Below are 10,769 nucleotides of genomic sequence, written 5' to 3'. Positions count from 1 at the left end.
CGCCTTTAGTAAGCAGCTTGGGATACAGAGGGAGAGTCAAGTTTCTTAAATAAGAAAAAAGACGAGGACCAAAAAAACCACACACACACAAACATATCGTACTAAAAGAAGTCGTGCCTCTTCCTGCCAGTGACTGTGTAGGAGAGGGAAGTCAGCGGGGGCCCCCAAGAGGTCGCTGGTGGCGCATGAACCGAGGCCAGATTGGAGAGAAAGGAGGAAGGGGGAGAAAAAAACACACCCAGAAACTTTCTTCCATGTTGCGAATAATCGCCGCCGCCCCCCCCCCCCCCCACTCCCCGCCCCGCCTCCAGGGAGAGGCAGTAACGTGACACCCGAGAGAAACCCGGAGACCCAAGCAGAGGGAGGGAGGGAAAGAGGGAGGAGAGAGCGCGGCGGAGAGCCGGAGGGAGAAAGGGGAGGAGAAGGAGGAAAACCCCTGTCAAGGAGGTGGAGCGTGGAGATGGTGTCCGCCTCCCGTTCCTCCCTACAGTTTTTGTAGAGGAGCCTGAGCCGGGACAAAACACGCCGAGACCGACAGCCACAAAGCCGGGGGCGGGGGGGTCCACGCTGGCGCTGGAGGCGAGCCCCAGCGGCCGCGAGCGAGCCCGAGGCGCTGCGGGGCGCGGGACGCGGGGACGCTAGCGGGCCGGGCGCGGGAAGCGCCGCCGAGCCGGGGACGGGCACCTCGGCCGCTCGGGCCGCGGCGGCAGGGACCATGCCGAGGAAAGTCTCCTGAGCCCGGCAACTTCGGCCCCCTCCCCGCCCCCCACCCGGGCTGCCCTCGGCGCGGCCCTGCCCATGTGCAGCCGGCCGGCAGGGCTCTCCTCCTCGGATGGGCAGGCGGATGGGTGACCTCTTCCTGGCACGGGCAGGCTGTGCGCGGCGGCGGAGCCGGCGATGAAGAAGAAGCAGCAGCAGCAGCAGCAGCATCCCGGCGGCGGCGCGGATCCCTGGCCCCATGGGGCCCCTCTGGGGGGCGCCCCTCCGGGCCTGGGCAGCTGGAAGCGCCGGGTCTCCCTGCTGCCCTTTCTGCGCTTCTCCCTCCGGGACTACGGTTTCTGCATGGCCACCCTGCTGGTCTTCTGCCTGGGCTCCCTCTTCTATCAGCTCGGCGGGGGACCCCCGCGCTTCCTGCTCGACCTGCGGCAGTATTTGGGTAAGGAAGGAAGGCGGGAGCGAGGGCGGCGCGAAGTTGTGCCGGGGCGGGGGTGGAGGGGGGGAGCCGAGCGCGCCGGATACTTTGGTGCTGCCCGCGCCGCTACCTCGTCGAGGCTCCCCAGGTGGGACGCCCGCGAGCATCCGTGCGGCGACCCTGAGCGCCCGCTGTCTGTTTGTCTGCGCAGAGGCGGGGTGGGGGTGGGGCGCCGCGGGGTTGATTTGCCCGGCAGGTACCCCAGGGCGGGACGCCGCATACCTTCCCCCCTGCCTCGGCCACCCCGTCTGGGGTGGAGTGCTGGCGTGTGAGTTAGTGTGTACGAGTGTGTGTGTGTGTGTATTCGGGCCTGGCAGAGCGGGGAGAGGCGAGGGGCAGCGACGGCCGGTCCATGGCATTGTTAGTGACCACAGTCCCGTCCCGTCCAGCGCTCCGCGTCGCGGGGGTGGGATTAGTACCTCCCCGGGGCCCGTTCTGCGAATTCTGTCCCGCAAGATCTCCTCCTGTCTCCTGGCCTGGGTAGCCAAGGGGCAGGTTGCGGGCTCCCGCGCTGTCCGTGAGCTGGTTTGTGCTTGGGGCACCCCCTGCACACCTAGCTGTCCGTAGCAGGGATCGACCTGCTTCGACTGAACGATCCATAGCGCTGCGTGTCCCAAGTCTGAACTTTTGGGGGAGGTTGTGCCTGGTTTAATAGGAGCAAGGCTGCCTATGTTTTTTGGAGAGGTGAGGGGAAGGAGCTTGCGAAAAGAGCGGCTCCAGAGAGAGGATGTGACCTGCTGCTCGGTGGTCAGTGCGCGGGGAGAGGGGGTGCCAGGGCCCAGCGTGCGTACCCCAGGTCCCCGGTGCGCGCCTGGCTAAGGGAGGATGCTCCCCTCTCACAAGTCCGTGGCCAGAGCAGGTCTCGATGGTGCGGGGTGGGGGTGGAAGAGGAGAGGCTGAGCGGCCCAGGTCATCGCAAACGTCCAAGCGGATAAACTAAAGCCCCCGGGGAACTTCCGGCATCTGTGTGACCCGAGCCAGCGCGCAGAGAAGCCCCCGCAGCGCTGGAACCACGAGCCAAACGACTCCGGCGGCTGGAGGCTGCCAACCTCACCCACAAAAATCCCTTCTTCGCAGAAGCCACAGGTCTAGATAGCAGATCGTTTTCGAAGGAAGAAAACCACTTCAGCAAAGTGACAAATGTGTTAGAGCGTTTTGAAATGTACATGCAGATAAAACAATGTTTTGTTTTCCCGAGTAGAGAAGCTCAGATTTTAAAAGTTACACTTCTCTTTCAGTAGAAACTTTGCGGGAACTACGGTTTTGTAAGATGCTTTAGAGAAAATTAGAGGAAAATATTGCCCAAGTGGATTTCCAAAGAATAATCCTCAGCATCTGGTTTCCTAGGGGATTTGGGGTAATATGTACTTTTGCTAAAGAGTCAACTCTTTTCTCTGGGAGTTCTGTGTTTGGAAGTCCACAGCCCCTTTGGCTCTCAGATTCCTGCTACTACCACACAGGTTGCTGTTATTACCAACAGTCGCTGCTATAATAACTGGCATAGGGAGGGAAGTGATTGAGAAGCTTAGGGGTCTTTCTCCATGAACTGATAAGCAATTCTTTGTTGGGGTTCTTTTCAAGCAAAATACAGAGGCCAGCGATGTAGGAAGAGTACAGTGGAGAGGGAAGGAAGACACCTGTGATGTCCTTTGGAGCACTTGGCTTTGGGCAGGGCATTTTCCATAGGTAAAATTCCATAGGTAAAAGACTTGCCTGTAACACATCCACCCAGGTCTTAAAATGACATGCTGATAACCCTTCTTGGGGCGGGGAAATTTGGGAGGAGGAAGGATCAAAGGCATGTAGTGAGGCTAAAATCAAGAAACCGCAGTATCTACCGTATTAACTGCTTGAAAATTCAGTCAGATATGTGTGGTATCCACAATTTTATATGCTTTCATTATATACTCCAGGAAATGAAGCCTGATAAATTTGGGGGCTTGGTTGTTGAAAGGGTGAATTCATAAGCATTCACTCAGGGAACCAGAAAGAACTGAAGGATGGAATATTGCTCCTATTACTAACTCATCATTGAATTTCTGACTGATGTAGTGGGTTGAAAATGACATCATTGTGAACTGAAAATAAGATAACCATTGGCCAAATTTGTTCCCTGTTGTTTTGTTATGTAAACATAATGATTTTCAGGAAAAGTGGGCTTGTGGTCTTTAAGAGGGTCTAAAATATACCCTTAATAATATAAGGCCAAGATATCTGCAGAATTATGCTCCCCTTGTTTCCTCCATTCTACTATTTTAGTGTCTGTGAAAACAAAATTGTGGTTAGTAAACACATCCTCTCAATTTTCCTAGGTAGCCAATTTTGGAGGCAAGTATTTTTCTTAAATATAAGTTCATATAAAGTCAAAATTTTCCAAATAAAAATATTATTTTTAGCAGTATTTTTTATTTTTAATATACTTCTATAATATATTACATCTGACACATAGGTGAAGTGAAGTCGCTCAGTCGTGTCTGACTTTTTGCGACCCCGTGGATTGTAGCCCACCAGGCTCCTCCGTCCATGGGATTTTCCAGTGGGTTGCCATTTCCTTCTCCAGGGGATCTTCCCTACCCAGGGATCGAACCCAGGTTTCCTGCATTGCAGGCAGATGCTTTAACCTGTGAGCCACCAGGGAAGTCCACATCTGACACATAGTAGCTACTAAATAAATATCTGGAAGTGATGCTTGTACTTATTGTATCAAATAGGTAGTGTGATTTGTAACATATTGAACACTGAATATTCTCACAGGGAAGAAATAGGACCATTTATGACAAAAGCTAACATTTACTGTGTATGTGCCAGTCAATGCACATGCAGAATGAAATTGTATTAGCACAGAAATATCATAAATTAGGTACAGCTGTTATCCCTATTTCTGATATGGGAGAAAGGAGGGCAAAGAAGTTCACTGACTTGTTGAAGGACACAGAGTAAGTAAGGCAAGACTTGAACCCACGTCTGGTTGAATCAAGTGCGAACTGCATTAACACTACAAGCAGTTTAAGAGAAAAAGGAAATAGAGCCAAGATGCGAGTGGGGTGCTAAGGAACCGACTGGTCAAAAAATGATCATTTTTATTTCTATAATTTCATTTTCCTTTTCTTGATACTTTGAGCATCTTGAGGGGCCAGCAGAGAAGGGAAACCATGCAAGCAGCAGGCCTGCTCTTAACTCCACCTTCCTGTTATTCATCCCCAAGATGCCACCTCCGTGAATTAGGCGACTGAACTCTCCCAGAGTCCCACAGTTGGAGGTGAGGTGAATTGGAATCTTAAATTTTTAATTTCTCTCTCTCTTTCTTTAGCATTCATTCTCTGTTTGGGCTTCCCTGGTAGCTCAGATGGTAAAGCGTCTGACTACAGTGCAGGAGATCTGGGTTCGCTCCCTGGTCGGGAAGATCCCCTGGAGAAGGAAATGGCAAACCACTCCAGTATTCATGCCTGGAAAATCCCATGGACCAAGGAGCCTGGTGGGCTACAGTCCATGGGGTCGCAAAGAGTCAGACACGACTAGCAACTTCACTTCATTTCTCTGTTTAAGCTGTGTGTGCATGCTCAGTTGCTCAGCTGTGTCCAGCTGTTTGAGATGCCATGGACTGTTGCCTGCCAGGCTCCTCTGTCCTTGGAATTTTCCACGCAAGAATACTGGAGTGGGCTGCCATTTCCAACTTTAGCGGATCTTCCCGACCAAGAGATCGAATCATGTCTCTTGCATCTCCTGCATTGGCAGACGGATTCTTTACCACTGTGCCACCTGAGAAGCCCCTTTCTAGGCCAGTAGTTCTCAGTGTGTGGTCCCTGGACCCACAGCATCGGCATCATCTGGTTACTTGCTATAAGTACAGATTCTCAGGTCTCATCTCAGACCTACTGAATCAAACAGTCTGGGCGTGGGACCCCAGACTCTGTTTTAGTAAGTCTTCCAGGTAATTCTGATCCCAGTCTCAGTTCGTGAACACTGTTCTAGAGCCAGAGATTGATTTTGGGAAGTTCCCTATGTATTTGAGAGAAAGAGAAGTGATGAGAGTAAGAGAAGTGATATATAAAATATTTTAAAAGCGATGGAAGTGGCTTCATTTTTAAACTTCAACTTTTAAAAATGCCTCTGCTTTGCTGCGTGTGCCCCATTGTTGCAAGAGGAAGAGCAGGCAACAGCTGCAGCCCCAGCTGGCTTTTGACTGTCTGAGGTTAGAAGATGCATGGAATGAGGTGAAGGGGGCAACCAAAAAGCATAGTGTGGAGGAAAAAAGGGGAGTCGGTAAAGATGTGTCTTCTTCTCAAAGGAACTGGGGTCAAACAGCTTCTTTTTTCCTAGGCAGTTTGGGGAAGGGCAAAGTCTGTTCTTTTTAAAGATGCTTTTTGCTGCAGCAGATTATAAATAAAAAGGAAAGTGTGTGAGGGGGAGGAAAGTTATGCAGAGAACTCTTGTCTTGCTTCTTTACCTCCTTGAAATGAGTGGAGGAAGGAGAGCATAAGCACACAGTGGGGTCAGTAGACATGAATAAAGCAAATTGCTGTACTTGAACTTGGAGACCATGGTGTGTGCAGTTCATTGAAATTATTTCATTTATTTTGAAGTGGTATTCAGACTTTGACTTGCTGTAGAAAACTAACCAAAATCAAATGAAATCTTCCATAGAAATTAGATTATGATGCAGCCTCTGCCAGTAGACTCATTACTTATGAGCTGTGGAAATATCAAAAACTTGGAATAACACTCGTTACATAGATGTAAACTGAATAAGCCAGATGGCTTACTACTGATCCCGTACAACCGGCAAACTCTGATGATTTATCATCAAGACTTGGATATGTGATTTAGCCTTTATGGGAACTAAATCGATGGGAACTAAATCTGTTGCATTGATCTCAAGTTGATAGGTTTTCCTTTCCATTTTTAACTTACACTATTTTAAATGGAGATATACTACTCTAGTTTTCAGAATTCCGTCTTGATATGTAGATTACATATAAGTGTGGCAATTTTGAGTCAAAAATGAAAGAAAAAGATGTAACTTTATTGACTTGAAAGTATCTAAGTTTAAATGAATTTAAAGGAAAATGTGAAAATTGAAGTCCAGACTTGTTGCAAAATAGTTTCTCTAAACCTTAAAAGTAAAATTAAGTTTCCTTCTGCACATCATATATAGTTTAAATATAATACCCCAGCCCCCAGACAGTAATCTAGGAAGTGAATGCATAAAATATGATGTTATCAATAGAAACTGTTGACATAAAAAGAAAATGACATTCTTGTTCATAGCTGCAAGTTTATCTTATAGGGTTGGTTGGGGACACAGTAGCACTGTTTTAGAGGAAGATAGAAAATGGAATTCAGCTATGGCAGACTGTTCTGTAAACACACAGCATGAATAGTGAAAAGCATTCTGTCTTGTAAAATATTTTTAATGTAGACTCATCTCAGTATGAGTTGTTTTAAACTACAGATAAATATGTATTATCTGGATACTGTCTTTCTTCAAATTCCCTGTCATTGATCCAAGTTTAAAACACTAGTTGGTTTTGTATTTGAGAAACTAGAATGAAAGTGCTCAAGATTTTTGAGTCCCCAAAGAAACAGTATGTTTTGCTTCCCTAGAGGGAAACAGCAGGAGCAGGAACTGTAGCTTTCCCTGCAGCTGCACTGAACAGGTCAGCCATGGACAGTGAAAAGGCATCTTATCTGACCAACTGTAGCTACTAGAATGATTAGAAATTGACACTTGCTGTTTTTTTATTTTTTAGAAAGAAGTTAAGTCTTGACCACAAATAAGTTTTGTCTTACCTATATTTATTTTTAGTACAGAAACAACTTTAAACAAACAGTGATATATATAAACCCTTTTATTTATCAGAAATGGGGAGAGAACACTGGAATTTCACCAAATTCTTGTTGCAGAAGTCAAAACAATGTAACAACTATTGTGCAAGAAATTTACAAATGAAGCACACTTAAGTATATGCTATTGATTTTTAATTCACTCACTTAAAATGTAATAGCTTTTAATTGTTTTTAGAATATTCCTAGATCAGTGAAACCATCGCTAGAGTCACTTCTAGAACATTTGCATCACCAAAAAGAAAATCCTCATTTGCTTTAATTATCACCTCATTATTCCTCCATTTCTCCAAGCCCTTAGGAACTAATCTGTTTTCAGTCTTTATAGATTTGCCTCTTCTGGACATTTCATAGAAATGAAATCATATAATATGTGGTCTTTTGTGATTGGCTTCTTTTACTTAGAACATTGCTGTCAAGGTTCATTCATATTGTAGCCTGTATCAGTACTTACTCATTTTTATGACTGAATAATATTCCATTGTATGGATATACCACATTTTGTTTATCCTCATCTATTTCTCAACATTTCAGTTGTTTCTTTTGGATATTGTGCATAAGGCTGCTGTGAACTTTTGTGTATAAGTTTTTGTATGAACATCTATTTTCTATTCTTTTAAGTGTATCAGTTCAGTTGCTCAGTTGTGTCCGACTCTTTGCGACCCCATGGACTGCAGCACACCAGGCTTCCCTGTCCATCACCAACTCCCAGAGCTTACTCAAATTCATGTCCATCAAGTTGATGATGCCATCCAGCCATCTCATCCTCTGTCATCCCCTTCTCTTCCCACCTTCAATCTTTCCCAGCATCAGGGTCTTTTCCAGTTCTTTGCATCAGATGGTGAAAGTATTGGAGTTTCAGCTTCAGCATCAGTCCTTCCAATGAATATTCAGGACTGATTACCTTTACGATTGACTGGTTTGATCTCTTTGCAGTCCAAGGGACTCTCAAGAGTCTTCTCCAACACCACACTTCAAAAGCATCAATTCTTCGGCACTCAGCTTTCTTTATAATCCAACCCTCACATTCATATATGGCTAGTAGAAAAACCATAGCTTTGACTAGATGGACCTTTGTTGGCAAAGTAATGTCTCTGCTGTCTAGGTTGGTCATAGCTTTTTTTCCAAGGAGCAAGCGTCCTGTAATTTCATGGCTGCAGTCACCATCTACAGTGATTTTGGAGCCCCCCAAAATAAAGTCTCTCACTGTTCCCATAGTTTCCCCATCTATTTGCCATGAAGTGATAGGATCGGATGCCATGATCTTAGTTTTCTGAATGTTGAGTTTCAAGCAAGCTTTTTCACTCTCCTCTTTCACTTTCATCAAGAGATTCTTTAGTTCTTCACTTTCTGCCATAAGTATACACATCGGAATTGCTAGGTCATATGATAATTCTATGTTTAATTTATTGAGGAACTGCCAAGCTGTTTTCCACAGTGGCTGCACCATTGTATATCCCCACCCACAGTTTATGAGTTCCAGTTTCTCTACAGCATTACCAACACTTTTTATTTTCCATTATTTTGATTGTAGACATCCTAATGGGTATGAAGTGGTATCTTATTGTAGTTTTTTTTTTGATATCTTCCTAATAATTAGTGATGTTGGACATCTTTTCCTGTGCTTTTTGGCCATATGTATATCTTCCTTGGAAAAATGTCTGTTCACACTCTTTGCCCATTTTTTATCTGAGTTGGCTTTTTTGTTTTGAGTTTTAAGTACAGTGTCTGGGTATAGAATAAAACCTAAATAAATTTCTAGTGATTGAACACAAAGGCCTCTTTAAAAGAATCTTGGGGTTTTTGTTTTACAGCTAGGGATGACTTTGAATAGTAAACCCTTTACATTTAGTTCTACTGTGTGAAAATTCATAAATAGGTAACAACTATTTTACAGGTGTCACAAAGACTATTGTGACTTATATTTGGAATATGAGTGTTGCCAATCTTGAAGAGCAGATTAGAGTGCAATGGTGTGAGAATTCTTTCTTTGTGCTTATTCACTAGAATGGAGCCAATGAGTTCAGCAGGGGAAAACATTTGTGTACATTGTGTTCCTTATACTATGTACTATGAGGCTACCAAGGAAATCTAGAGCATTCTTACAAAATTAGGATTCATATGCAATTCCTTTTTATTCACATTGTGGTATATAATATACAGGACAAATATATAGTCCTTTAGTAAAATAAATTCGAAATTTAACTTTTTTAAAATAAATTAGGATTTTAGGAAGAAATATTTCCTTCAAAGTGTTAGAAATTTTTAGTAGGTTTTAGAATTATATATTATCCAAATAAGAAGCTTTAAAATAAGTACAGTCAATTCCATGCTGCCTGATAAGAGATTCAATTTGAATAGTTTGTAACACTCTTATACTAAAAATTATCAGGGAGCCAGATAGCAGCTTAATGTCCAGAGTATGCTGCACTTCTGTCTATCTCAGATTTTATAGCAATTGTCTGTAATTTCCCAAAGACAGCCACTGGCTCATCTTTCTTGTCTCACCACCCACCTGCCTTGGCTTCTGCTATTGCCCCTTTGCTGATGGCTAAGGAAGCTCAGATTCCAAGGATGATCTCTGAACTCTTTAGTACTTATTTCATAATTACTTTTGAAGTTTTGACACTCTACTGTGTATTGTCATAATTTGTAGGCAAGCTCCTTGGAAGGAGGAAGCTTGCTCAATACTTTCCATCTCTACTGTGACACCTCTTCTGGGTGCTCCACATGAACCCGTAGGAAGTATCTGTTGATTCAAAATATTTGCTAAGCAGACTGTTCTTTACTAGGGCTTCAATTCTGCTTCGTTTTGTTCCTATTTTAAGTAGAGAATGTGGGGAGGGGTTCCAGGAAAGACTCTAGCCAACGGTTAATTCTCCAACCCATCTCTTTCTGGCTGTTTGAAGCATATGCTCCAAAGATGTTAAAACCACTGCAACATACAGTTCTAGAAACGTTTTCTTCTGTAATGTTGTCTGCCTCTTACCTGTTGGGATTTAGAATTGCATTGTAGAGCTTCCCTTGTAATTAAGAATGCCTGAGGTCAATCCAGAGATTTGAGTGCATACTAGAATACAAACTTCTTGTTTCTTGTCATTTTCCTGAACCCTAAACCAGTTGTTTTGGAAATTTGCAGAATAGCAGTTTGTCTCTTGCTCTAGGTCAATGTCTTCCTTAAGTAGCAATTTGTATTAAATTAGCTGGTACATTTCAAGCATGACTGTAAGGAGATGAGACCATAAGATGATGTGGTTTTTGAAATAGTGACTGAATGGATTTTAACCTAGAATGGCAGAATAATAGATTATAAAATTAAGGCTCAGTGCATAAACCCATTGACCTTGTTTACTGAAAGACATGGAAATAACCTTAAGTTATGGCCTTGATTAAGTAATTCTGATTTCATTCATTGATAGATGATTTAAATAACCACTTGCATTAAACTGTAATGCATTTCTGGAAACATCATTGATTTTTTTTTCTAGTTCAGTATGACTTTCACAGTCTTATGAAAATAAAATGAAAGTATTCTGAAACATATAAACTTCTTTGTTCAGTCATTCAGCAGATATTCACTGAAAGCTTTCTGTGGGTCGGAAGCATCAGATACTAGAAAAAGTACAAGCTATAGACCGGGGATCTGGGTATGAATAACTGTGTTTCCACTTCTTAGCTGGAACTTGGGCAATGCTCTTATCTTCTCAAAACCTGAGGTGTTTTAATCCATGTT

General features: G+C 44.1%; 1 protein-coding gene across 3 annotated transcripts in view; it reads left to right on the top strand.

The window, feature by feature from the left end:
• The first annotated feature begins 365 nt into the window (after positions 1–365).
• Positions 366–10,769, top strand: part of UST (uronyl 2-sulfotransferase) — a 321,381-nt gene continuing 310,977 nt past the window's right edge. For 2 of the 3 annotated variants that reach the window (XM_044924120.1, XM_044924119.1), the window contains exon 1: positions 366–1,156. In XM_044924120.1, coding sequence (XP_044780055.1) covers positions 898–1,156 — 259 coding nt within the window. In that variant the 5' untranslated portion in view covers positions 366–897. The remainder of the gene's footprint in view (positions 1,157–10,769) is intronic. The other variant, XM_006080287.3, reaches the window with a different exon arrangement.

The sequence above is a fragment of the Bubalus bubalis genome, chromosome 10 (assembly GCF_019923935.1).
Source record: "Bubalus bubalis isolate 160015118507 breed Murrah chromosome 10, NDDB_SH_1, whole genome shotgun sequence".
NCBI classification, from domain to species: domain Eukaryota; kingdom Metazoa; phylum Chordata; class Mammalia; order Artiodactyla; family Bovidae; genus Bubalus; species Bubalus bubalis.
This window is presented reverse-complemented; position numbering and strand designations above follow the sequence as displayed.